This window comes from Ursus arctos, unplaced genomic scaffold, assembly GCF_023065955.2.
Source record: "Ursus arctos isolate Adak ecotype North America unplaced genomic scaffold, UrsArc2.0 scaffold_17, whole genome shotgun sequence".
Lineage (NCBI taxonomy): Eukaryota > Metazoa > Chordata > Mammalia > Carnivora > Ursidae > Ursus > Ursus arctos.
The window spans coordinates 57218343-57241581 of NW_026622841.1; the positions used below are offsets into that span (position 1 = coordinate 57218343).

The window sequence follows — 23239 nt, forward strand, 5'->3', positions numbered from 1 at the left end:
GAAAGGAAAATGATGACCCACTGTGGTTTTGTTTGGCCTGAAGACACAACAAATGTTCACTTGCCTCTTTCACAGAAACCCAGATAATGTATGATGAAACAATTTTGATGATATGCAACTCCAAAATCCACCACATGAACACCTGCAGCTTGTGGAAATACTCCAGGAATTTTAAGAAGAGCACAGTGAGGCGGTCAATCACCAGATGCCATTTGTTTCTTAAATCTGCAAAATAGTAAATTCACCCAAGAGCATAAAATGTTGTGTGTTTTTTGGGTTTTTTTTTTTTTTTGCATTATTATTTAAAGCAGATCTTGTAACTGTCATTCAGGTTGGAATGAGAAGCTGCAAAATAACAGTAGTAGATGAACCCTAACAATATCAAAACCTGGAGGAGGGGGGGTCTCAAAGTCCCACTTCACGATGAGTTAGACCTCATGCACCGAGACTCCCTGGAGCAAGGTTGGTTTCCTTAAATTCATTTAATCAGCATGAAGGAGTATTTTTGACCTTATCTACTCTTAAGGCTGAGTTATAATTCTCTAATTTCTTGGGAATATTAGGTAACTGAGCTCCCCCAAAATGACATTTTCTTGCCATTATTGTGCTTCCGTAAGTTCCGGGGCCTTAAAGAGGGAGTGGATAAAGCTCACCGCTCACCCCCACGGAACGATTGGCAAGAGCCTGCTGTTGTTGCAACTGAGAGTGAACACTGAGAGTCTGAATGACTCAGTCCCAGTTCACAAAATGTGGTCAGACTCACCCTAATCATAATTTTTAATCATATTAGTCATTCCGTCCTTTCCCCCTTGTGCTAAGTAGTAATATTTTGCAGACTGGGGGTATTTTCTATCTAGAAGGGCTTCGGAGTTCACGTGGATGGAAGTCGAGACAGAACTATTTTGTGGCACCAGCACCTTGCCACGAGTGCAGACAGATGCTCAGGAGCTCAGACAGGTAAGACCAGAGCATTTCTTTAAAAGCAACATCTTCTTCACATGGCTGGGATGCTTGTAGCAGTTATTGTCCTCGGTTCTAAAATTTCAGTAAGGTTTTGGTGATTGTGAAAAATGCTTATTTACAAAGTGACAGACATAATAGTTGATACAAAGATTTCAGTCAGTATAGATGGCAGGTGTATGAGGGAGTGCCAGAACAAAGTGCAATCCAGTTTTTGGTAAGATCCTCTTAGCAAAGCTCAAAACCTTCATGAAGTAGTAGAGCAAATCCCAGTCTTGGTCCCACCTTGGGAGCTTGGTTCTCCTTCACCCTGAGGAACAGCCATTACTTAGACATGGAAAGGGCCATTCTGGGTCCCTCTCAGGGTCTTCTGAGATGGGGGGGGGGGGGGAAGGGACCAGGTTTGGGAGAATTTGCCTTTGGGAGGGATCTTCTGCCTTGTGCTTTTTCGTTTTCTAATCCTTTAAAGCACAGAGCACCAGCAAAGGCAAGTGTAGCACCTCACGGTGTGGCCCCAGAGCACCGCCCCAGAGGCCACCCAGTCTCGTTCCTCCCATACTGGCTGGGAGCTGCTGAACAGACGAGGCGCTCCGCCTTTTCTGGTCTGTGTCAGATAAGGTACCCTGATCACCTCGGACATCCAGTTCTCATCACGCCCTATTAAACATTAACTCAAAACAGAAAAAAGAGCCTGAAGAATAAAGAGGGAAAAACCTAAACTGACAATGACAACAAAAACACCTCTAGGAGTTGGCTTGACATGATAATTATCCCATCGCTCATTTGCTCCTCTGGTTCCCAGGTCCTGAAACATTAGCACAAAATTACAAGTATGTTCTTATGTACCAGTTCTCTGGGGAAGTCCCAGACTGGTTTCTTTGAGAATGCATTTGAAAAGGCCCTGTCTAGAACTTTCTGAAATTCTACACAGATGCCTGCCTCTGCTGCTGGTAGGAAACATCCCCAACCAGGATTCTGACTGAGCACAGGTAAGAGCCACACACCACCCCCCCGGGCCTGGTGGGGACCACCTCTGGCGGATCAGGGGCTGACAATCAGCCACCTGCTCTCTTCTTCTACCTCAGAGTCGCAAGGAAATGATGGGAGCCATTGGAACTGCAATGTTGTAACTATAGCAACCAAAAGACCACACCCCAGTTTTTATTTCATGAACTGGATCAAATCTCCACCCATCGGGAACCAGTCCATTTCATTCACTGAGTCTGTCAGCCAGGATTTTCAGAACAGCTACTGGTAGTGGGTGGGTTACCTGAAGTCTCTTCCTCTTCCTCTTCCTCCTCCTCCTCCTCCTCTTCCTCTTCCTCCTCCTCTTCTGCCTCCTCCTCGCTGTCTTTCCCAAGCTCAGCCTTCTCAGCCTTTTCAGGGCATCCCTCTGGTTTGTCATCCCCCGGCTCGGCCAGCTTCCTGATGTCCGGCTTCTCCAGGCTGGCAGTCAGATTCATCATGGCAAGGTCCGGAAGGCTTCCTTCGGGGTGGGCCAGTCTGTTGGCAGAGAGCAGCCGAGTCAGGGGAGGAAAGAGCGCCAGGAGAGATTTGAGTGAGGGGCAAGTAAAAGGAGGATAAATAAAAATGAAAATCAGTGCAGGTACACAGGCCTTGCAATGTGGGGTTGTTAGCATCTTGTCACTTTTTTTTTAAAAGCTCTTTCTAAAAACAAACTGTAAACTCAGGTCTTGTTAGCTTTTCCAATTTGGGTTCTAGTGATTAGTCAGTAATGAGAGCTATCGACACCTAAACTTGACATTTTTCCCGGAGGAGAAAATGGTCAGAGTTTAGGATGTAGAAGCATGAAATGGCAATCGTAGAGCAAGCATTTCATGGCTTCACGGGGGACTTACTCATTTTGGTGGATTGGTAATTTTTTCTTGATGCTGCTCAAAGTAATTGAAATAGAAAGGAAAAAAAGGAGATGAGAACAGAAGAATTATAAGGAAAGTCAGAGATCACACATCATGCTACGTATCACCCACTATCGCATTCCTGTATGCGGTTGCAGTAAGTCCTAATGCCAAGTGCATTCCAGGACGGCGTCAAGAGTGTGCTTTTGCTATGAACCCTAGGCTTGGCCACTGAGTTGAGAGTGGACAGGATTGCAGGTCATAAAGGGGAGAACGTATAGACGACAGAGGCAAATCATGTCATGCTTTTTTAGTAACGCAGCAGACCATCCCACAAGAATCCAGTCAGTCACACTCTAAATAGGTTTTTTAAAAATTATTCTTAAATAACGTGTAATCACAGTCCACCTTTGCACACTCATCCCACTCTGCTGTCATCTAAAGCATATGCAGTGGAAGCAAATGCTTTTGAGACTAAGAAGTCTGCATCACGTCCCAGTCTGCGGGCACTGGTGTTGACTGTGGGACTCACAGTCATGGGGAGACGGGGTGTGACAGCCCGGGTGAGGCACGGGGTACAGTTTCACTGAGCCTGGACAGCAGCCAGAGCTTTACGGCTTATTTAGTATTGGACAATAACGAGTACCATCTTCCTCCTAAATTGTTAAAAAGTGTATCTTTTTACTCATAGCGAATTTGAAGGAACATTTGTGGGCAATGAAGGAGGTATCGGGAAAGATCTACTGGAAATACTGATAGTCTTCTCCATTTGTAATAATTAATGCATATTTCAGCCTGGTTGTAACAGGATGGACAATTAATAATGTTATTGTATCTGTATAATTGTGGGCTCTGAGTATATTATTTAACCTTTCTGAAATTCACTTTTTTTTCTATGAAATGAGTAAGTTTGGCTAGATAAAATCTAAGCTTACTTGAAACACACTGATTTTATATTTGAAACATACCTATGATGTTGGGTACCTATTGCAATGAATCTGCATTGTTCTTAGACTTCTAGAGCTTTTATCATTAAAAAGTAACTCCTTTTAACAGGGTGCTAAGCAAGTAAATTATAGAATACAGAAACACTGTGAATTGAATAAAGAAAGAACGTCCTGATGACTCTATATTGGTGGAAGGACTTACGATGACATACCACTTTCTTATTTTCCAAAGCTAGTCAATCCACCCTCCTGTCTTTGGGGAAATCCCTCCCCCTCCCCGAAACAATACCATATTTTACACACCAGCACTGCATGTCAAATCTCAGGAGGCATATGTGCTATTCTTGCTTTGCCAGGACTCTGCATGTGAAATGGTGTTACATGTAAAAGCAGTCAGCTGTCACACAATTGTCAATATTTATATGTTCTCTTCAGCATTGGCAGGGGATGCATTTTATAAGTGAGAAGATACTTCTCATTATGACATTTGGTGGAAGGATGACCATCTTGGAGTGCCTTTTTACTATCTACTGCCATGACTTAGTACTGACAAGAAAAACAGCTTGCCAAGAATGAGAGCTAATTTGTGGAATGAAACTTACAGAGATGAGGCTGTTTCTGCAGCTGCCACTCTGGCTACATAACAAAAAGTCCACAAGCAAAGAGACCCCCAAAGTGTCTTGCCGTAGTTGGGGCACACTGAGGTGAGATTAGCAAATGAAGGAATCAAAGGAAAACCCTAGAGTAAACCCTGTGGAAATATGTCTGGAAGTCGACTTCTGGAAACTTGTAACAGTCTAGGAGAGATCTGAGACTAGATAATGCTGGGGAGAAAAGAGAACTAAATATCTGTGTCTGAACCAAGGACGCATTTCCGTCTGACATAATCCTTAGGAGGAAATAGGGCATGTAAGACCAGATGCCTTCTGGAACAGTCTAACCTCGAGAGCTTGTAACAGATAACAGAAAAAAAAAAAGGGAAAACCTGTATCAGGCTGTCGTTTACTAGACTCCAGGAGTCTGTTAACGGAGAAATTGCATGAGGAAATTTGTGTGCATAAAACGTGTACAGATGAAAATATTTTTAGTGCCTGATTGGAGTTTACGATTTTAAAAAGGATACCTGTGTAAAGACTTTCATTTTTCTCCTTCCATTTTTTAATAGCAATTTTTTCGAAGGCTATACAAAATATGTTAAAGCATGCTCATTAGAATCAAAAAGACTCAGATTCAAGCCTCAACTAGACAACTTACTAGCTAGATGATTTAACAAAACTCCCTACCCTGTCTCCTAAGCCTCAGTCTGCTGGTCTGCAAAATGGAATAATAGCACCTACTTCACAGGATTCTAGGAAAACTAAGGTGATTTCTGTTGAGCTCTTAACACAGTGCTTACTTAGTACACAGGGAATATTTTTAAAGTAAACAACCATCTGCTAATGATAGATCTTCATGTACTACTTTGATAATTTGTATCATGAAAAAGCGGAGTTAGAAATATGCCTTTGCAAGAAATATGCCACACCACGCTGAACACTGGGACAAGGGCTCAACTTGGACTGTAACTCTGTCATCAGCACATTCTTACCAGAACTTGTGTATTGCAACGGCCATTCGGAAGAAAAAGAGCAAAGGTTTGTTCCATGGGAGTCTGTCCCCACCACTCTCAACCTTCTGTGCTCTCTGCTCTCTGCCCACTACCTGCCACCACTGCATTCACTGAGGCTGGGCTGCTGCTCAGGTGGGGCTGTCTACACAATGTGAAGTTCATGGGCAGAACTAACCCCCAGTTTGCCGTAGTGAACAGCTGGACCGAATCTCTTGGAAAGCCTGTGTACCTCCACGTAGGTGTTTCCCCCCTAGTAAACTTTAAAATGGGATCCTGGATTTCCAAAAAGTAAATTAGTTAACCATGCTCCCTGAAATTTATGATACTTACAATACTGGTAATTCTGTGCTGACCCTCATGTGCAAATTAATCAGCACTTGAAGGAGATTTACAAATAGACATGGTGATGACCTGGATTCTCAGAGAAGACCCTCCCCCACTTCCTTAAATCTCACCTTTTTGCATGCCTTTCCCCACTATGGAGTTCATTTTCTTTTCTTTTGCATTGTCTTTATCCACACCTGTAACTTCCTTGCTTTGTTTTTATGCTGCTCCAGGCTCTGCTCTGTAATCCTCTCGCTGACTCACCATTTCTCCTTTTGCCTTCTAACAAAACAGGTGATGTTCTCTTTCTGTTGTCACTCACTCTTTCCTTCTGCACCCACGGCTTTCTTTATACAGTTCTTTATATGGTTCTTGATGCGTGCATCTGTCCATTTTCATCTACATAATTTTATTCTAATGATGGTTCTGGGGACTCTTCCTTTGAGGGCAGAAAGCCAGCCTTAACTCTCCTGGACTCTCTTGCAAAATGTTGCACTGGGCTTGGTATACAATGTGACTCACTGAGTGTTTGGCCAATGAATTCTACACACCGGATGAACATTCTTATGTGAAACAGAAGAAACTAATTGTGTTACATGGACAGTTGAAGAGGCTTAATTCTGTATTAGGATCTGAATTTGAGTCAATATATGAAACCACAAATTAGGGTAGTTCCCATGAAAGAAAATGGAAAGTCTACCATTGTAACATCTCCTTAGTCTAAATTCCATTTATTTTTATGACTATTCTAATTTGGAATATGTGGTAATGTAAACTGTACCCACCCTATTCATCAGACTGTTAGAGAAAAGAGGTGTCGTGCAAATTTCTAGTGTTTATAAGTAACATTTAAATAAAATTTACACTGCTTAAGATTATTTTCTAGAATGTACACACACTTTTAGAAGATGGTATTCACAGATGAGCATTTGATTTGTAAGTTTAAAATCACATCTTAAATGTGCATGGTAGTAATTTTCTCCAAAAATCTACTCGACAGGGTTGGGTATGATGGCTCTAGTTTCTGCATATGAGACAGAAATGACCATTACTCCTGTTAAAATATTCTAATTCATTCTGTTTAGGAATTCAGTTGGAACTTCCTCACAATTATTTGTACCATCAAAATTTTATCAGTCACCCACTGTCCTTACCACCCCTACCTCACACCTTGTTAGATCATGCCTAAATTTTAATCAACCCAGAAGTTGAATGTAGGTATCTCTTCCCTTTCATCCAGAACTCACATTTACAAACACATTGTTCTCCTTATGAAATAACACTGAGCATACAAGGAAAAAATTATGGGAGAAAGAAAACTTACTTAATAAAAGGACTGACTTACTATTTTCACCAAGACTAGGTCTTATTCAAAATTGGACATGCTTTACACACAGCCTTTCAGAAGCACAGTGAGGGAAGAGTTTATTGGGTAACATCTTCTCTGGGGAATAACTCTGGCCTTTTTTAGTATGTTAGCATTCAGACACAAATGAAAATTCTACCGCAAAGAAGATAGTGCTAACAGTGGAATGTTTCGAGTTTTTAATGATTTTATATGACTCTGGATCTTGGTCATTCTAAGAATTCCTGAGCACATTCCCTGGCCTTGTGACTTGGGTTAATGGGGATAGGCTTTCTCTCAAGAGGGAAGTCTGAGACAACTGGAACCGTAACTTGTATCAGTCCCTGCTGTTGGAGCCCATCAAGCCAACTTCTGCCTTCTTAGGTGTCCCAGCCATCTCCTCATATAGACAATGGTAAATACTTTATGGGAAGAGACAGTGAGAGACAGAGAGAAAGAGATGGATGAGCAGGGGGAGAGGGAGAGAGGGAGAGGGATGGATGGAGGGATACAGGAGTAGAGGGGAGTGAGGGGAAGAGGGAAAGAGGGACGAGGGAGGTGGAGAGATTGAGAGAGAACTTCTTTACATTTGAAGAGATGAAATTTCAATGGTTACTCAAGATCTCCAGCTAGAGTTTTTATCTTACTTCTCTGCCTATCAGCTAAAAACCTGAGGTTGACTCCTCTCTCTCAGCCTGTCAACAAAACTGGCTCCCAAAGGACCCAGCAAGTCTTCATCCCTCCTTCTTCAGTGATCTGCACAGTGATGTATTAATTTTTCACACTTCTTTCTAGAAGTTTTGGCTTCCAGAGTTTGCTATTTGGTTGTCAGCCTTGGGATTTTATTTAAGAAAAAAGCAAATGGAATAGAAAACCAACAGATCTTTCAAAGAGTTATTCTGTTAATTGGATTTATTGCAAAATACATGTTTCTATGACCTAAATTACTGGCTTTATTACAAATGGCATAAAGTTATAGGAGTGGATATTTTAATTTACCTATTTAATAAAGTCAGGATGGCTTTAGTAAATTAGATCCCAAAGGATCTTTTTTCTGTACTCTTAGGGCAGTTGAGGATAACTGCAAACAACACTTTTCAAAGCTTACTCTTTATTATGTGTGGTCATCTGCATGTTTTATCTCCCCAGCTGGGCAATAGGGCTCTAAGGTAGGGAGGGCCCTGTCCCAGTGCCCACCTCTGCATCTTTAGTGAAATCTGGTGACATAAAAGATCTTTATTCAATATGCTGATCTTTCAAGTCGAAGTATATTTGAAGAAACAGATATCTTCGTTTTCTTTTAACCATATATTGCTGTGACTATTAACACTTCATTCAGGAAATATCTACCGAGGGTCAACAAATGGGTGAGGCCCTGAGGTAGGTGGTACGTGGACACGTGGTGAATTATACAGGGACTCCAGGCCTGAGGAGCTGACGCTCTGGCAAGGGAGATAAGGCAGACAGGCAGACAGAGTGTCAGAAGGCAGCAACGATAAAGTGCTGTGGAAGTTCAGAGGACGGGCAGATTACTTGTAGCGAGGAAAGTTGGCATTTGTGGGCAGGTCTGTGGAGGAGGTGGTTCTTGAGCTGAGCTCTCAGTGATGTGTTCAAGAGGGTTATAAGCTCTCAGGCAAGCCTTGAACTAATTTACCAAAGAATGAAATTAATGGGGCATCCATTTGAACCAAGAGCAAAGGTTGAGCACCAGCTGAAGACCCTCGGCAACCTCCGAATCCACTTGCAGCACCATTCGGGATAAACACCAAATGGTTTGGTTGGCAAAATACATCCATGAGCATACCACAAGACCACTGTCCACTATCTGATGACATCATTTTTCGTTTACAAAACAGCAAAGTGCTTAACACACCAAGAGACCGTTAAAAAAAAAAAACAAGAGAGAAAACATTGAAGTACCCACCTATTTATTATTAGATATACGCGCCCATTGACTTTGGCATGGCTACGAGGTGAGAGATGGAAGCGCAAGGTGGCATGCGGATGAGGAGACAGGTGGGAGAGAGAAAGAGGAGACTGTTAGAGAGGAAAGAGGTAGACTGTCTTGCAAGCTTTAAGTCATCAGGTGTGTGCTCATCGATACTTCCCTGCACGAAGACGAGTCAGGGCAGCAAGATTCAGGAGCAATGCGAAGTTAGATATATTCAGGAAAAATGCTTGAAGGTAACAAGTTGCTCTGTTCTTCTCGTCCCACCCCCTCTCACACACTTTACTAAAAATCTGTAATGTTTCAATTTTCAGAGCACACTTATCCCATAAAAGACAATCTAAAAGAGGAATTCTTGTTCCTTCCCCCAAATTAAAAAAAAAAAAAATCCTACTAAGTAACCAAATACAACATAGTGTTCTCTAAGTTTTCTAAGACTGAAGTTAAAAAAAGTCATTTTGTTTCTATATGCATCAGAATACCTTCTAAAACAAAGTGTGGTCAGGGATGGATGTTTAATTACATAATGGTTATTTCGTACATAATTATTAAATATATATGTTATCATAGACTGTAGTTATGTTCTAATATTATATATTTTATCAATAGATAAGTGAAATAATATTCCTGAAAACACCTGTTTAGAAATAATAGTTTTTCCTATTATCATGTATATCAAAGCTTTTTCATAATGCTAACTTTATCAATTCTCTAAGGCTAAACACAATAAATTCTTCAGATATAAGTGACATTTGCCTACATAACCTATGTGTGCACAGAAACACAACACACACAAACAGTGGACAAAACAGGAAAAGAACAGCTGGATATTGACAGAAACAACAGTACTGGCTGGAATCAGTGTAAGGAACACAATGAATCAATTATTCCCAATTTGTGGGTCAGGTTCTGTAAAGCTTCTACTAAGGAGACGGGAGCAGAGAAGGAAAAGCATGACAGTCAATCCTAACTCTGTAAATACTTCTTTCTCTTCATCATTTTGATCTTAATGTGGTCATTTATTAGGGCTCCAGGGACAAAATAATACTGTTAGTAAGGAAAACACCAGAATGGGAACAAGGTGCTTAAAAAGATAGGATATGTATTCTATGTTCAAAGTTAAAATGTGGGGACTTTTATAGTAAAGGGTTGCAGGAAATCCCAAAACACCGAACTTGAATTTGAACCGAACTTTGAACTCTGTAAGGTCCTAGAGAACTGTTTTTCAAAAGAACTAAAAATGAAATCCCATGTTCCTAACGTCTTTAGGTATCTGGCCTTATATACTGTGTCGTCATTCTATATTTTCTTGGAAAATTAACTGCTCAGTGCATGCTCGGGACTCACCCATGGTCACAAGGAAGGCAAGCCATGACCTTAAATGGCTACAGATCATTAAGATCTTCTTTCTTCTCTTGCCATGGCATGGAGGGTGAGGGCTATGAGTGGAGCAACCATGGAAACAGGGAAAAAGCATCTCCACGTGAGACTATAGTCCTTCCCCAGAACTTACATAATTTAATAATGTTCTACGTGCTTCCAGGGAACTCTGAGGAACAAATTCAGTTTTCACATAGCCTAGGTCTCAGAAATTCTGATTCTTTTGGGCTGGTACAGTCTGTGTTGAGCTGCATGGTCTTCTGCAAAACTGTGGTCCTGAAAATCTATATTTTCCTGGAAAACTGTAATCTATATCTCTATTTGATTGTGTGACATTAGATTCAAAGACATGGTAATAAGAACAAGGGCAGGAAAAAGCTCCTACATCCTGGAGGAACTTTACATGAGGAGAAAATAGAGATCCAAGGGAAGAAAGGCATTTAGAAGGAAAAGAAAATTTAAGGCGTCATTAGCAATCACCAGATATTACATTTCTTTTACAAACATACAAATATACTTTGTTTACCAATAGGTTTTTCTTGATCATTGCATATGACTTTTTGAACAAATGGTGGGGGTTTATAATGAAATAAAGCATGTTATTTTGCCAGAGTTAAATATCAGAAACTAATTTTTCCCAGCTTTCTCAAGCAAAAAAAAGTCATCAAAAATACTTCTACTAATGATTGATAACTCTTACTTTCCTATGACAGCACTGTGTTTGTAAGCTTTTAATCTTAGGGTGACTTCTTTTGCTAACAAGTTTGCTTAGAAGTAATCTCTCCTAGGGGGCTCTCAGACTTCTAATAACTACCTATTTTTCCTAATGGTTGATAGTCACTGAGGGGAGCCACTAACCCCATCCATTCCCTTGCACCAGGGGCGTTGGGAGGAGACAGGTTTTAGCTGAGCTTGCTTATTGACAGTGGCGAGATGGGATAAGAAATAACAACTGCTTGATACCTCTGGGTTCTACTGGTTGGGAGCCATTCACAGATGGAAAGGCATCTGGAGCATACTCAGAATGAAAAGGAAATGTAAACTCAGGTCCGAAAAACACAATATGGAAAAGAAATCTGCTGGCTATAAATAGATAGAGATTACAAAATGGTTTTTATCACCAAATAAAAGAGCTTTGGAGTTATCTATGACTCTAGTCCCTATGATAGCAGAAAATTGAACGTTGGTTGGGTAGTTCAGAAGCTGTGCCTGATGAAATACTACTTCATCTTCTTTTGCTGTACTCATTGTTTCCTTTGAAAAAGAGTTCAGAGCGAAGTCAAAAAGACTAAAGGGGATTTTCGGCTGGCATCTGCACTCCCTCCATACAGCCCTTTGCTCCCTTGGTTGCTTAACAAGGGTTTTTCCAGGAACTGAATCATAGGCTAAATCTGAAGCAAAGAGAGACATTGGTATGAACGTTCATTAGAAGAATGCTTGACATTTCCCTGTGAGGGACCAGACTGTGAGATTTGTGATAAAATCATTGTGGTTTCAACACACACGGGCTGGGAGAGAGACATCTCATCTGTTGCTTGTGAGCAATTTATATATTTGTAGATGAGAAGACAACAGAGAGCTGATAAAAGCAGACACTGGGTTCACTCTATTTCCCTCCGTGTTATTCTAATTACCAGGAGAATGCAGATTCTTTCCCTTTAGCTGAAGTTCTTCATTCCCAGAGTGCAAGGGACATTCTGCACGCCACATTTTGGTATGCTCTCGCTTCTAAACTGGTTGTCAGCACAACAGAAAACTCATCCTCTGAATCCGCCAGATGTCATAAATGTTCTAAAAACACATCACGGCGCAGACACAGGACAGCCATCGCCAACGCTGAAGTATTCGCGTCTGTGCCGCTATTCTAAACCTACTCACGTGACGACCAAGGTCGCTTTGCATCAACCAGCCGTGAGTCACTACGTGTGGTTTCAGAAACTGTCAGAAAATACTACACGTTTTCTTCTCATTTCTTTTTTTCACTCACAGGTGGGTACTCATAGAAAGCTCAAGGGTGAATCTCTAAGGTTAGTTATTGGCTTCCGGCAGGGGGCCCAGCTGAGGTGGGAAATCAAAGCTGTGGCGCGCAGAGCAAGAGGCTCGTGCTTCTTGCAAGCGCTCACCTGTAGATGGCGCTGTCCTCCTTGCTGGGAATGGACTTCAGGTCTGTGAGCTCCAGGAACCGATCGTGGAAGTAGTGAAGGTGTAAAATGCATACCAACAGAAAGGAGGTTGGGATGAATATACGAGTGAATAGTTCTGCCACCGTAAACTGCTTTAAGCCAAGATCCTCAAGCCTGTAAAACAAAACAAAAAGAAATGAAACAAAAAGCAAATGCCTTTCTTAGGCAATGAGTGCATGTTCTTTTTGCTATAAATTACATCGCAGTCCTTCACTGTCCTGTTATGCCATTTCTTGCATTTCTCTCTCCCGCACGTTTGCTTTGGGTTTTGTCTCCATCAGTCCAACTGACCTGCTCTTACAGCGGTCAGTAACAACCTCGATACTGCCAAATTCAGTGGCTGCTTCTCTGTCTTTGTTTAATTCTGCCTCTAGTCCTTCTCGAAACAATTCTGGTCTTGGTGCCGCCACACTGGCCTGGTTTTTCTCTTCTGTCCCTGTCTCCTCCTTTTTTACTGGACCTCCAGATGTGAAATAGTCCCAGACTTCAGTGTTGAGTCTCTTCTCCAGCTTATTTTCCCCTAGATTATCTCACAAATCCCAGGGATTTATACACCATCTTAACACCAATGACTCAAATGTGCATTTACAACTCAGGCTTCTCCTGTGGACTCTCTCGTGCCCAAAAAACTACCAGAAGTTGTTGGGTTTTTTTCCCCACAGTTATTTCATATTAAGTGTCTTCCAAGCAGTGTTCTTGATTTCCCAGTTTCGCTCAGCTACGCTACTCTCCACCCCCGGCCCCCACGGGAGTCTTCCCTGGTACACCGTCTACCCTGCCTGTGCCACATTCTGAAATCAGGAAGTCTGTCTGTCTTTGCCTTCACATCGTATTCATTCACATTTCCTTCAGCCTCCTAGACATTTCTTGAAGCTGCCCACTTCTGTTATCCGTCTCTGTGCCCCCTAGTCTAGATGAAACCACCATCATTTCTCACGGGACCCCAGCTGTTGCCGGCTAACCCACCCTGTGGTTTCTATTCTCACCCTCTGACAGCACTTTTTTTTCAGACAGTCAAGAGTTCTTTAAAGACTTAAAAATTTCACCAAGAAAATAAATGCCAACACCACTACCTACGAGCCATGCACATCCCGGGTGCCTGGCTGCATTCTCCACCTCTGTTCAGTCCACTTGTCCCCCTTGCTCCCAGCAGGCGAACCTTCCTCTGCTTCCTCTTTCATGCCAGACTCAGTCTTATCTCAGGATCTTCACATTTGCTGCTGTCTTTACCTGGAATGCTTTTCACATCTCAGCTCCCAACTCACACACTTTTCTTAAGACAAACCCTTCAGGTGTACTTTCAGGCACCTCCCCAGGGAAGCCTGTCCTGACTACTTCGTTAATAGTTTGTGTCCCCCACTGTTCACTGCCTCAGCCTCTTGTTTGTTTCTTTCACAGACTTGCCACAGTTTGTAATTAATTTATTTGCACATTAAGTAGGGTTTTTTTTTTTTTGTCTCCTCCAGTAGAATATAAACTCTGCAGTGCTTAGACTCGGTCTGTCTTGCTTCCTGACATGTCCCCAGGCAGAGTCAGTGTCTGCCACATAGGAAATATTTGACAAATATTTGTTAAATAAATGTAAAAGACGTGTCAGCCTAGCTAGATGGCGAGTCTTTCCTTTTAAGCTTTTCTCTTAGCCACCTCAGTATATTCATTCAGCTCTGTGCCCAATTCTGGTAACTCATTTCAGAAGTTTACAGCAGCAAATCAGAAAAGGATACAGTTCATGCGCAGATCTATTACACACACGAACAATTATTTCGTCTTCATTAGTCTGCTAGCACTCTCTCTGTGGCGTCAAGTACTCCTTAGAATCTTCGCACCAGCTACATAAATGAGGAGAGGCTGCTACTTTATGTTATAGCCTATGAATCAACTCAACTGCTGAACTGAGCTTCAGTTTGGAAAGTAGAAGGCATGGCTGGTGAAGGACTAAGCAGGTATTTCACATGAAACAGAAATTTTAAAAATGGGGCTGAAAATGAACTTTTCAGTCAATATTCATTAAGTACGTACTCTACGTGTCAAGTCCAGGACTTGGCAGAGAGACCACAGAATGACACTGATGACATCATGTTTTACTAAAACCTTTCCTAAATATGTTCGAACAATATGCATGCAAGTCTTCATCCCGTTTGTCATTTTCACAGCCGATTTTACACCAAATTTCTTACTTTTCTTTTTTCAGTCCAGTCATATTTTGCCACAAGCCTGGGAAGTTCTCAAACTGATATGTGTATATAAAGATAAGCACCAGCATAGTGTAAATAACCACAGACATCCAAAAGTATTTTAGGATTCGCCTCCACCATTCATAGTGCACCTGTGAATCAGATGTTAAAAAACAAACAAGAAAAAAGAACCGATTTAAAAAACCTTACAAAGGCATCTGGTTTATTTGAGTATGGTGGGTGATGATATTGACAAATACTAAAAAATCAAATGGATTTCACTTTTTGTTTTTGAGGCTCTATTCTTCATAGAGTCGGCTGGATCTGGACTGGAGTCTCAGTACTATGATAGTTGCTAACTACATTTTTGGGTAAGTTGCTGGACCATTTTGAGCTTCCCTTTCTTCCTCTGTACGTACCTACTTTGAGCGCTGATAAGAGGATGCACTCATCATATTTATAAGCTAGTCTATAGGAGCCGTTCAAGGAATGATATGGTCAATGTTGCCATCATGGTAGTTATTGCTGGGAGAAAAATTGCCTCCGTTTTGAAATTTCAGTATTTAAAAGTATTTCAAAACTTTATCAGTTTCAGCTGAGATCCTTTTAACTCTGCAGGTGAATTAGTGTAGTTGCTTTATGTGCTCTGTTGTTTGCCTGCAAGAAGGGTGTCCCGTTGCACTTGTTTCTATGACTGAGCTACCACTTTTCTGTAAGTTAGGGCTGAATTGGTAGAGAGGCCAACTCATTTTAGTGGGATCGTCTATAAATTCTAATGAATAAAATACTAAAGCAGTTCATGCACCATGCATATAGATAAGTATACACATACACAGTTTTCTGATTCTAGAGTCTGAAGTACAAGTGAACTAGATATCATCCCATATTTTAGATTATCTAGCCACTGTTCTTCAATGACTATTCAAAAATGCATATAATTAGACAGGGTTTTTTTTTTTTTTTTAATCAAGAAGTTTTGAAAAACTCATGAACTCTTTTGTTTTTTTTACTTTTTAAGGGCCCCAAATTTTAAAATAACGAATAAGCTGAAGATAGTCATTTCCCCTTTCCTTCTTAATATGTAATGTTTGAACTGCCTTGATCACAGTAGGTAACATGTTCATGGGATTACAGTCATTTAGAATCTTGTCAAAGGAAGTTTCCATGTATTCCTGGGGCAGCTACCAGGATTAAAAAAACAGAGGACAATGGTTTACCTACCTGATACAAGGCCACACAGAACAGAAACAGCACCATGTAGATGATTTTGTACATCACAATTTTACCCTCGAAGCTGACGAAGAAGAACATTCCTCCACAGACGTATATCCAGTACTTGATGAACATGGCCACCACCAGATTGCCCAGCACTTTCATGATGTCCTGGTCATCGTCTTCTTCCTCTTCCTCTTCCTCTTCCTTCCTTCTCTCTTGCTTCTCTTCCTTGGCTTCCTCTTCCTCCTTCTCTTCGGCCTCTCCTTCCATTTGTATATCTTGCTCATCATCTTCAAAATAGAAGACTGTGCTGTTACACTTAGCTGGTTCCCCGCCTGGAGCCCAACTCCGACTGGGTGTGGTGGGGGCATGGAAGCAAATGTTCTATGTGTTACTCTGTGATTTGAATGATTTCAAACTGTTCCACTAACAAGGCAGCATTTATAATGAATCATAATCAAGTTTCATAACCTTCCTGAAATATAGTTTAAAAGATATGAACCTGGTAATATTTTATGCTCATCTTTTTATAATACCTAATTTCATTTCCAGTATCCAATGATAGCTTTAAATATTGCACAATCTAGAAAAGTTAAGTACAATAGTTCCCCTGGCTCCATTCCATGGTTTTGCTTTCCACTGTTTCAGCTACCTGGGGTCAACCACAGTCCGGGAGCAGATGACCCTCCTCCTGACACATGGTCAGAAGGTCAATAGCAGTCTAATGCTGTGTCACCTGCCTACGTCATTCAGTTCATCTCATTGCGTAGGCATTTTCTCAACTCACAGCGTCACTAGAAGGCTGAGTACAGCACGAGAAGATATTTTGAGCGACAGGGAGACCACATTCACATAACTTTTATTACCATGTATTATCATATTAGTTCTATCTTACTATTAGTTGTTCACATCTTACCGTGCTTAATTTATAAATTAAACTTTATCATAGGCATGGATGTACAGGAAACGACACAGTATCATCAGGGTTCAGTACTATCTGCAGTGTCAGGCATCCACTGGGGTCTTGGAATGCATCCCCTGTGAATAAGGGGTCCCTGCCCACGACAATAACACGAATTAAAACGACTATATCAGTTTCAAATTCTGATCGTTTCATGTCTCTGAAAGTGTGACCTTGGATAAACCATGTACCTTCTCCGAACCTGTTTCTTCTTCCCTTAAGTGGGAATCAGTTTTGTGAGGATCAAATGACAGTGCGTTTTCAAAAGCTCCTCGTGAGCTCCCGCGTTCGCACTAAATCGTCCCCACGGTTTTCCATCACTCCAGGTTAACACTCGGCTTTTATCTGGTCTGAAGCACAGAGGCTTTCTGATGTATGTGGGGTGCCCTCTCTTTGTAATTCTGCAGAGCACAAAACTCTCTAGTCACACTAATTTACCTTTTTCTTCGTTTTCCTGACTTCCGATTTTGATCTCAGATAAAAGCGCTTCCTTTTCTTGAAGAGCTTTTTGCTCGGTGAGGTGCTGCCTCAGCAAGAGCCAAAAAGTAATGGTGAAAAGTATCTGAAAGTAGAGAATTAGCAAAACAAGAATTAAGACACCCATTTGAAGTGTAAATACAATTCAACATACACAATGTTTTCTCCAGGCTTCAGCGGAAACACAACAAATAAGCCTCTCTGTCTGAGACAGCGTCGGGCAGCCACTGGGTTTCACCTGAAAGTCACTGGCTTTGGAATCCCCTTTGCTGAAGACACCAGCAAGCATGTCGACGGCCAGGAGGACATCCGGCAGGGCGCCGGGGCCCAGGGGAGGTGTCTCGACAGCCCAAACTACTTCCATCTGGGCCGGAAGTCAGCTTTGGCAACTGGTCTCAGACCCGGAGGTGCTAGTCCTTGCTTCCCTGTCCCAACTGTGACATAAGCACAATTGCAACAGGAAGACATACTTCTTCCATAATACTCGTTGACTCTGCAATGTTCCTTGGGATAAAGAATTCCACAGATGGGAAGAAGGTTTCATCCCGGAAAACAGAACCCTTGAATATCCCATTCATCTCCCAAAGCTGAAGGAAGAATTGTTCTAAGTGCCCATACTTGTATATTAAGGTTTTGTTGAGGGCTAGGAAAAAACAAAAAAACTGGTGTTTTGGGGAGCTCTTACTTCAGGGAATACAGGGCCTGGCACATCGTAGTTATTTCATGTTAGCTTTACTGCCGTACAATTTCCCCATTTAGAGTGTGCGACTCGGTGGTTGTTAGTAAAGTCACAGAGTTGTGCAGTCAATTGTAGAATATTCTCATCAGCCCAAAAGAAGCCCCAGAGCAGTGACCCCATCTCAGCTCACCTCAGCACTGGCCAACCACCAATGTACTTTCTGCCCCTACAGACTGCCCAATCCGGACATAGTATATAAATGGAATTACTTACTAAATATCCTTTGGTCGGTGGCTTCTTTTATTTGTGTCATGATATTTTCAAGGTTTATTCCTGCTGCAGCATGTGCTAGCATCTCACTTCTTTTATTATTGATGATATTCCATTGTACGGACAGACAACATTTCATTTCTCAGTTGATGGGCATTTAGGGTGTTACATTTTTTTGAGGCTATTATGAATAACACCACTATGAGCATTCATGTGCAGGTTTTTGTGTGGACATAGGTTTTCAGTTCTCTTGGGCATAATACCTAGGAGTGGAATTGCTGGGTCTTATGGCAATTCTATGTTTCACCTTTGGAGGAACTGACAGACCGTTTTCCAAAGCAGCATTTTCCATGCCCCCCAGCAGTCTATGGGGTTCTAATTTCTCCATGTCCTCACTAATACTTATTATTATTTGCCTTGTTTTTTTAAAGACTTTATTTATTTATTTGAGAGAGGGTGAGTGAGACAGAAGGAGTTGGGGGAGGGAGGAGTAGAAGCAGACGCCCCACTGAGCAGGGAGTCTGATGCAGGGCTCGATCCCAGGACCCTGAGATCATGACCTAAACCTAAGGCAGATGCTTAACCTCTTGAGACACTCAGGTGCCCCTCGTCTATCTTTTTGATTCTAGCCATCCTGGTGAGTTTGAAGTGGCATCTCATTGTGGTTTGTAGTAGGATTTTAATAAATATTAGCCAAAGACATGAAAAAAATAAATAGGGCAATGAATGGCTCAATTTTACTTTGAGTAACTGCCCACTTGACGATCCGTAAACATCCACTTCTCCTTTGCCTTCAGCATCAACCAGTCCCAATAAGCCTGGGACAACATGTTTAAGGCCTATGGAAATCAAGAACCAGAGTGCCTACACTTCTGAAAACCTAGCATTAAACTTCTGGGAGTCACAAAAAATTGAACTATAGCTGCAATTTGGGAAATAAATCTGTTTCTCTAATGCATGTCTAAAGAGCTTAGGAATACTCAGGAGCAAATGGGGCACCCTTCCTGGAAAAGGTGTGATTTACAAGCCCGTTTGGAAGGCATGGTTGGTGTAGTTTGATGGAGTGGGGAAGACACTCTAGCAGCTAAAGGATGCTACCTAGGAGCTGAGTCTGGCTCCCCCAGATTAGTCAGACCTCTGAGGACCAGAGACATATTCTTTCCTTCTCTCATTTTCCATCACAGTGACCCATTCAGTACTCGGCAGTGTGTTTAATAATGTACTTTGACAAATGTCACCATGATAGAGATTTTACGATCTTGGGTTGTGTTGTTATCTATAATAGAGCCTTGCATTTTTTTAAGCTCCTGGGTACATTAAAATATAAGTGCGGACCCTATTTTCTCCAGAATTACACTGAGTTTTTTTACAATTATTTTCCCAAAAATGTCCCCCTACCCCAAGAACTGTTATTTAATTTAATTTAATTTAATTTAATTTAATTTAATTTAATTTAATTTAATTTTACTTTAGAGAGAGAGCGAGAGAGTGAGAGCACGAGTAGGGGGAGGGGAGGAGGGAGAGAGAGAAGCGATTCCCCACTGAGCAGGGAGCCTGACCAGGCGCTCAATCTCAGGACCCTGGGATCATGACCTGAGCCAAAGGCAGATGCTTAAACAACTGAGCCACCAAGGCGCCCCAGAGCTGCTCATTTTCGATTAGACAGGAGGTAGTTCAACCAGTTAGCTGGCATACATTTTCAGATGTCTCACCAATATTCCAAGTCAGGCTGAAACTGATTTGCATAGTCAGAAGATGAGGTTTTGAATTTCTCTTAAAAAGTAAAGACTAACTTACCAGTTTTGGGTGTGTGTTTAAGGGGAAAGTCAGGGAGGGAGAGAAGGAGAGGGAAGAGTGTGAGACAAAGGTGACTTGTCAGTGAAAATATTCTGTGGGACTGTCAGCATGGAGTGCGGTTTGAGAGAGAAAGGAAGAAAGTTGCCATGGTCTGTGAACTCAGGGGATTATGATCTAATTTCTGTCATCACTATTCACCTGGTAAGAGTTTTTCCTTTACCCCAACAGCCTTCACTAAAAGTCTGTTCTGAGAACTAACCCTTGGTATCTACTAGCACCCCATTCATGCCTGGTTGCCTTGGATACGGGGTGTCTGGTAACCTGTAAGAAAGGTGCTTGCTCTCAGGAAAGGTGCGTTTCATGTGATGTAAATTGATGTCTCTTTCAGAGAGTGATTCTCTGCCTAGAGGAGAAAGGTGTTCAAGGCTCATGGAGTATTGTCTCAGGACTGCTTTCACTGTCTTAGCACAATGTCATCAACCCAATAGGCATGTGTGTTTAGAGTCTGCCATGCTGTCCACACAACAGAAACGTTGGGACATATAATCTTCTGAAGTAAAAGCTATTAAAATGGACCATGAAAATAATGAGTACTGAAAGATCATGGACCTTGTCACTACAAATGAAGGTATATCATATAATCTGCAGAAGGAAAAAAAATAAGTGCCATACTTAATTTTTGCTGCTAACAATATTTTTTAAGGCATAATTGAAGGAAAATGTTTTTACTAGTAATCGGTGATTATCTATAACAGCAATGTGTTCAGCCTGTTTTGAAAATGGAGATCAAAGAAAGCCCTCAAACCCTTGGATACATTTTACACTGTATTTTCCTATTTCCCCATGTTATTTCTACTATACTGTAATTGACATTAAAATATAACAGACTATATTTTTCCTTTCAGTGGAAAGCCTTGTTATTTTAAGTACAATCTAAAAGCACAGTGTAATATTTATTCGAGTTTAAATTATAGAGACCGCTAAGCAATATACATTATTCCTTAGAGTTTTTAATCTATTCATTTTTGTGAAGCACTGAATATGTGAAACCCATGTGAGTAAGTCTGTGCTTGGATATGCTTATCATGATTATTGTGGATTTGTTTCAATGTTTTGTTTTCTTATTTTCCTATTCACTTACCTTTGAGGCAAGTTCTCCTGGTTCTTTCTTTTCCAAAAATCCTGGGACTTTTTTAATTTCAGGAAGTTCAAAACTCCATATATACTGTAGTATCAGCAACAGATTTCCATAGACAACCATGAAAGGAGAGCTGATCATGGCATATTTTCTTCTGTTGCGAATCATCCAAAGCGTGCATGACCAAATCAACAACACAAAAGTCAACCAGCTGTGATAGGTGATGCTCCAAGCCTCAAGGGAGAAGGGAAGAGACAACACAACGGCGATGAGTACAACGTAGAGTCCCCCACTCTGCTAAGTCAGAAGTTATCTAAAAGGAAAACGTCAATAATATTCAGTCCAGGGAGAAGAGAGAGTGGTGAAATCACGGAGAGACGTCCCAGCCTGGGGCATAGGGACGAACTGAAGAAAAGACTGATCTTGCTGAGAAGAACATTGTTTTATAACTTCCTGCAGGGAACAGAGCCAAGGGCACGGGTGTCTTCTTTCCAAATTTTTTTCCCTTTAGGTATAAAAGTCTTCATCTTCACCCTACTTTACAGTATTAGAAGCAACTGTAAGTGCTTTATCCCTTCTTTTTCCAAACTAGCTTCGGAGTGATTTAAGTTATTTAAGAGTGCCAGGTAAATGTGGCCATAGCTCTGCTCTGAAATGGAAATGTGGGTATCACTAGGGTAAGCACACAAGTCAGGCCTCAGAGATCACTCTGGGACGATCCAAGAAGATGTACACCGCAGAAATTAGAATATTTACACAAGGAAGTTGTGTCTTTGGCTTCTGCTCATTCCAAACAATCAGTTTCTGTAAGGGGTAGGACTGAAGAGCCATCCGACTCTGGACAAATGATATATCTCCTTCTATTCACATGAAACTTGCAAAGAATCAGAAATGTATCTCAAAGGGCAGCTACCGGAACAATACATAAATCAGGCTCAAGACTATTACTAACTTCCCGAAATCCATCCTTTCTTACCGTGATCTTTGATACTAAATCTTTGTAAAAAGACGTTTAAAAGCATTTTCTAGATATGTTTGATGCTAATTGAAATCAATTGTATTCCTGAATATCATGAATTACCAAGAGTTAGTTGTAAAGTCTAAAATGATTTACAATTCTCTTTTGCTTCTGGCAAATAGATAAATATTAAGATAAATGAAGTCAGCATGGAACAAATATTTCCCCTCAGCAATTTGCAAATTTGTCCTGAAGGGCAGCTAACTTACTTTTTAAGTGGTGAGTTATTTAAAATTTTTGGTTGAAACATATGATAAACATAAACTGGAAATTAAAATTGCTTTTATTAAAATTAGATTAGTGACTGATAACTATTAGCAAGGCTGAATTATTTTCATGAAAATACAATTTCTTGGAAATATCATTTATCAAAAGTTAGGTAACATTTAAAGCTTTTGCATTTGGATTAAGTAGTGTATTTAACACATTTATCCCAGTATGAAATGGAGGTGTGACTGCCATTTTTTGCACATCACCCAGGAGAATAATCTTCAGAGATATTATCATTCTAACAGATTTTTCCCCCTCACCACCCAGCACACTATTCTTGGGAAGGTGAGGGTGATAGAGGAAGAAAAACAAGTTATGAGGATTTTTTTAAACCTCTTTCCTTTTTAGTGTCTAAGTCACCTATGCCTTTCAGTCGTGGTAGTTGGGATGCTTCTGCATTATGTTCAGTTTCCAGATTGTCTGATAGTGTAGTAAATTCGTACTTTGTAGTCTTGAATAAATATGTATCATTCTAACAGACTTGGCTCCTCTGGACTGCCCCTTCTGTCTGTGATTAAAAATCTGCTGCAGTGGGGTGCTTCCATGGAAGGCAGGCACTCTTAGAAATATTAAGATTATGGCTCCGTTTGAACAATGAAAATGGCACCAGACAAGGGCACATCTTTAATGAAGGATCTGCTCTGTTATGTTGTTTTTACAATAGATTTTTTTCTACTAAGTAGCA

General features: G+C 41.1%; 1 protein-coding gene and 1 long non-coding RNA gene across 10 annotated transcripts in view; one reads left to right on the forward strand and one right to left on the reverse strand.

Moving 5' to 3' along the window:
• PIEZO2 (piezo type mechanosensitive ion channel component 2) overlaps nucleotides 1-23239 on the reverse strand; it is a 443262-nt gene that overhangs the window by 88318 nt on the left and 331705 nt on the right. For all 9 annotated transcript variants that reach the window (XM_044382834.3, XM_057313247.1, XM_044382833.3 and 6 more), the window contains 7 exons: nucleotides 21270-21500; nucleotides 17344-17467; nucleotides 15951-16234; nucleotides 14733-14881; nucleotides 12496-12669; nucleotides 2231-2463; nucleotides 65-225 (listed from right to left, as the gene is read on the reverse strand). In XM_044382834.3, coding sequence (XP_044238769.2) covers nucleotides 65-225; nucleotides 2231-2463; nucleotides 12496-12669; nucleotides 14733-14881; nucleotides 15951-16234; nucleotides 17344-17467; nucleotides 21270-21500 — 1356 coding nt within the window. The remainder of the gene's footprint in view (nucleotides 1-64; nucleotides 226-2230; nucleotides 2464-12495; nucleotides 12670-14732; nucleotides 14882-15950; nucleotides 16235-17343; nucleotides 17468-21269; nucleotides 21501-23239) is intronic.
• LOC130543946 (uncharacterized) lies at nucleotides 629-18450 on the forward strand. The gene is made up of 5 exons (XR_008959743.1): nucleotides 629-957; nucleotides 1892-1949; nucleotides 12010-12361; nucleotides 15026-15100; nucleotides 17553-18450. It is a non-coding gene; the product is annotated as an uncharacterized LOC130543946 (long non-coding RNA).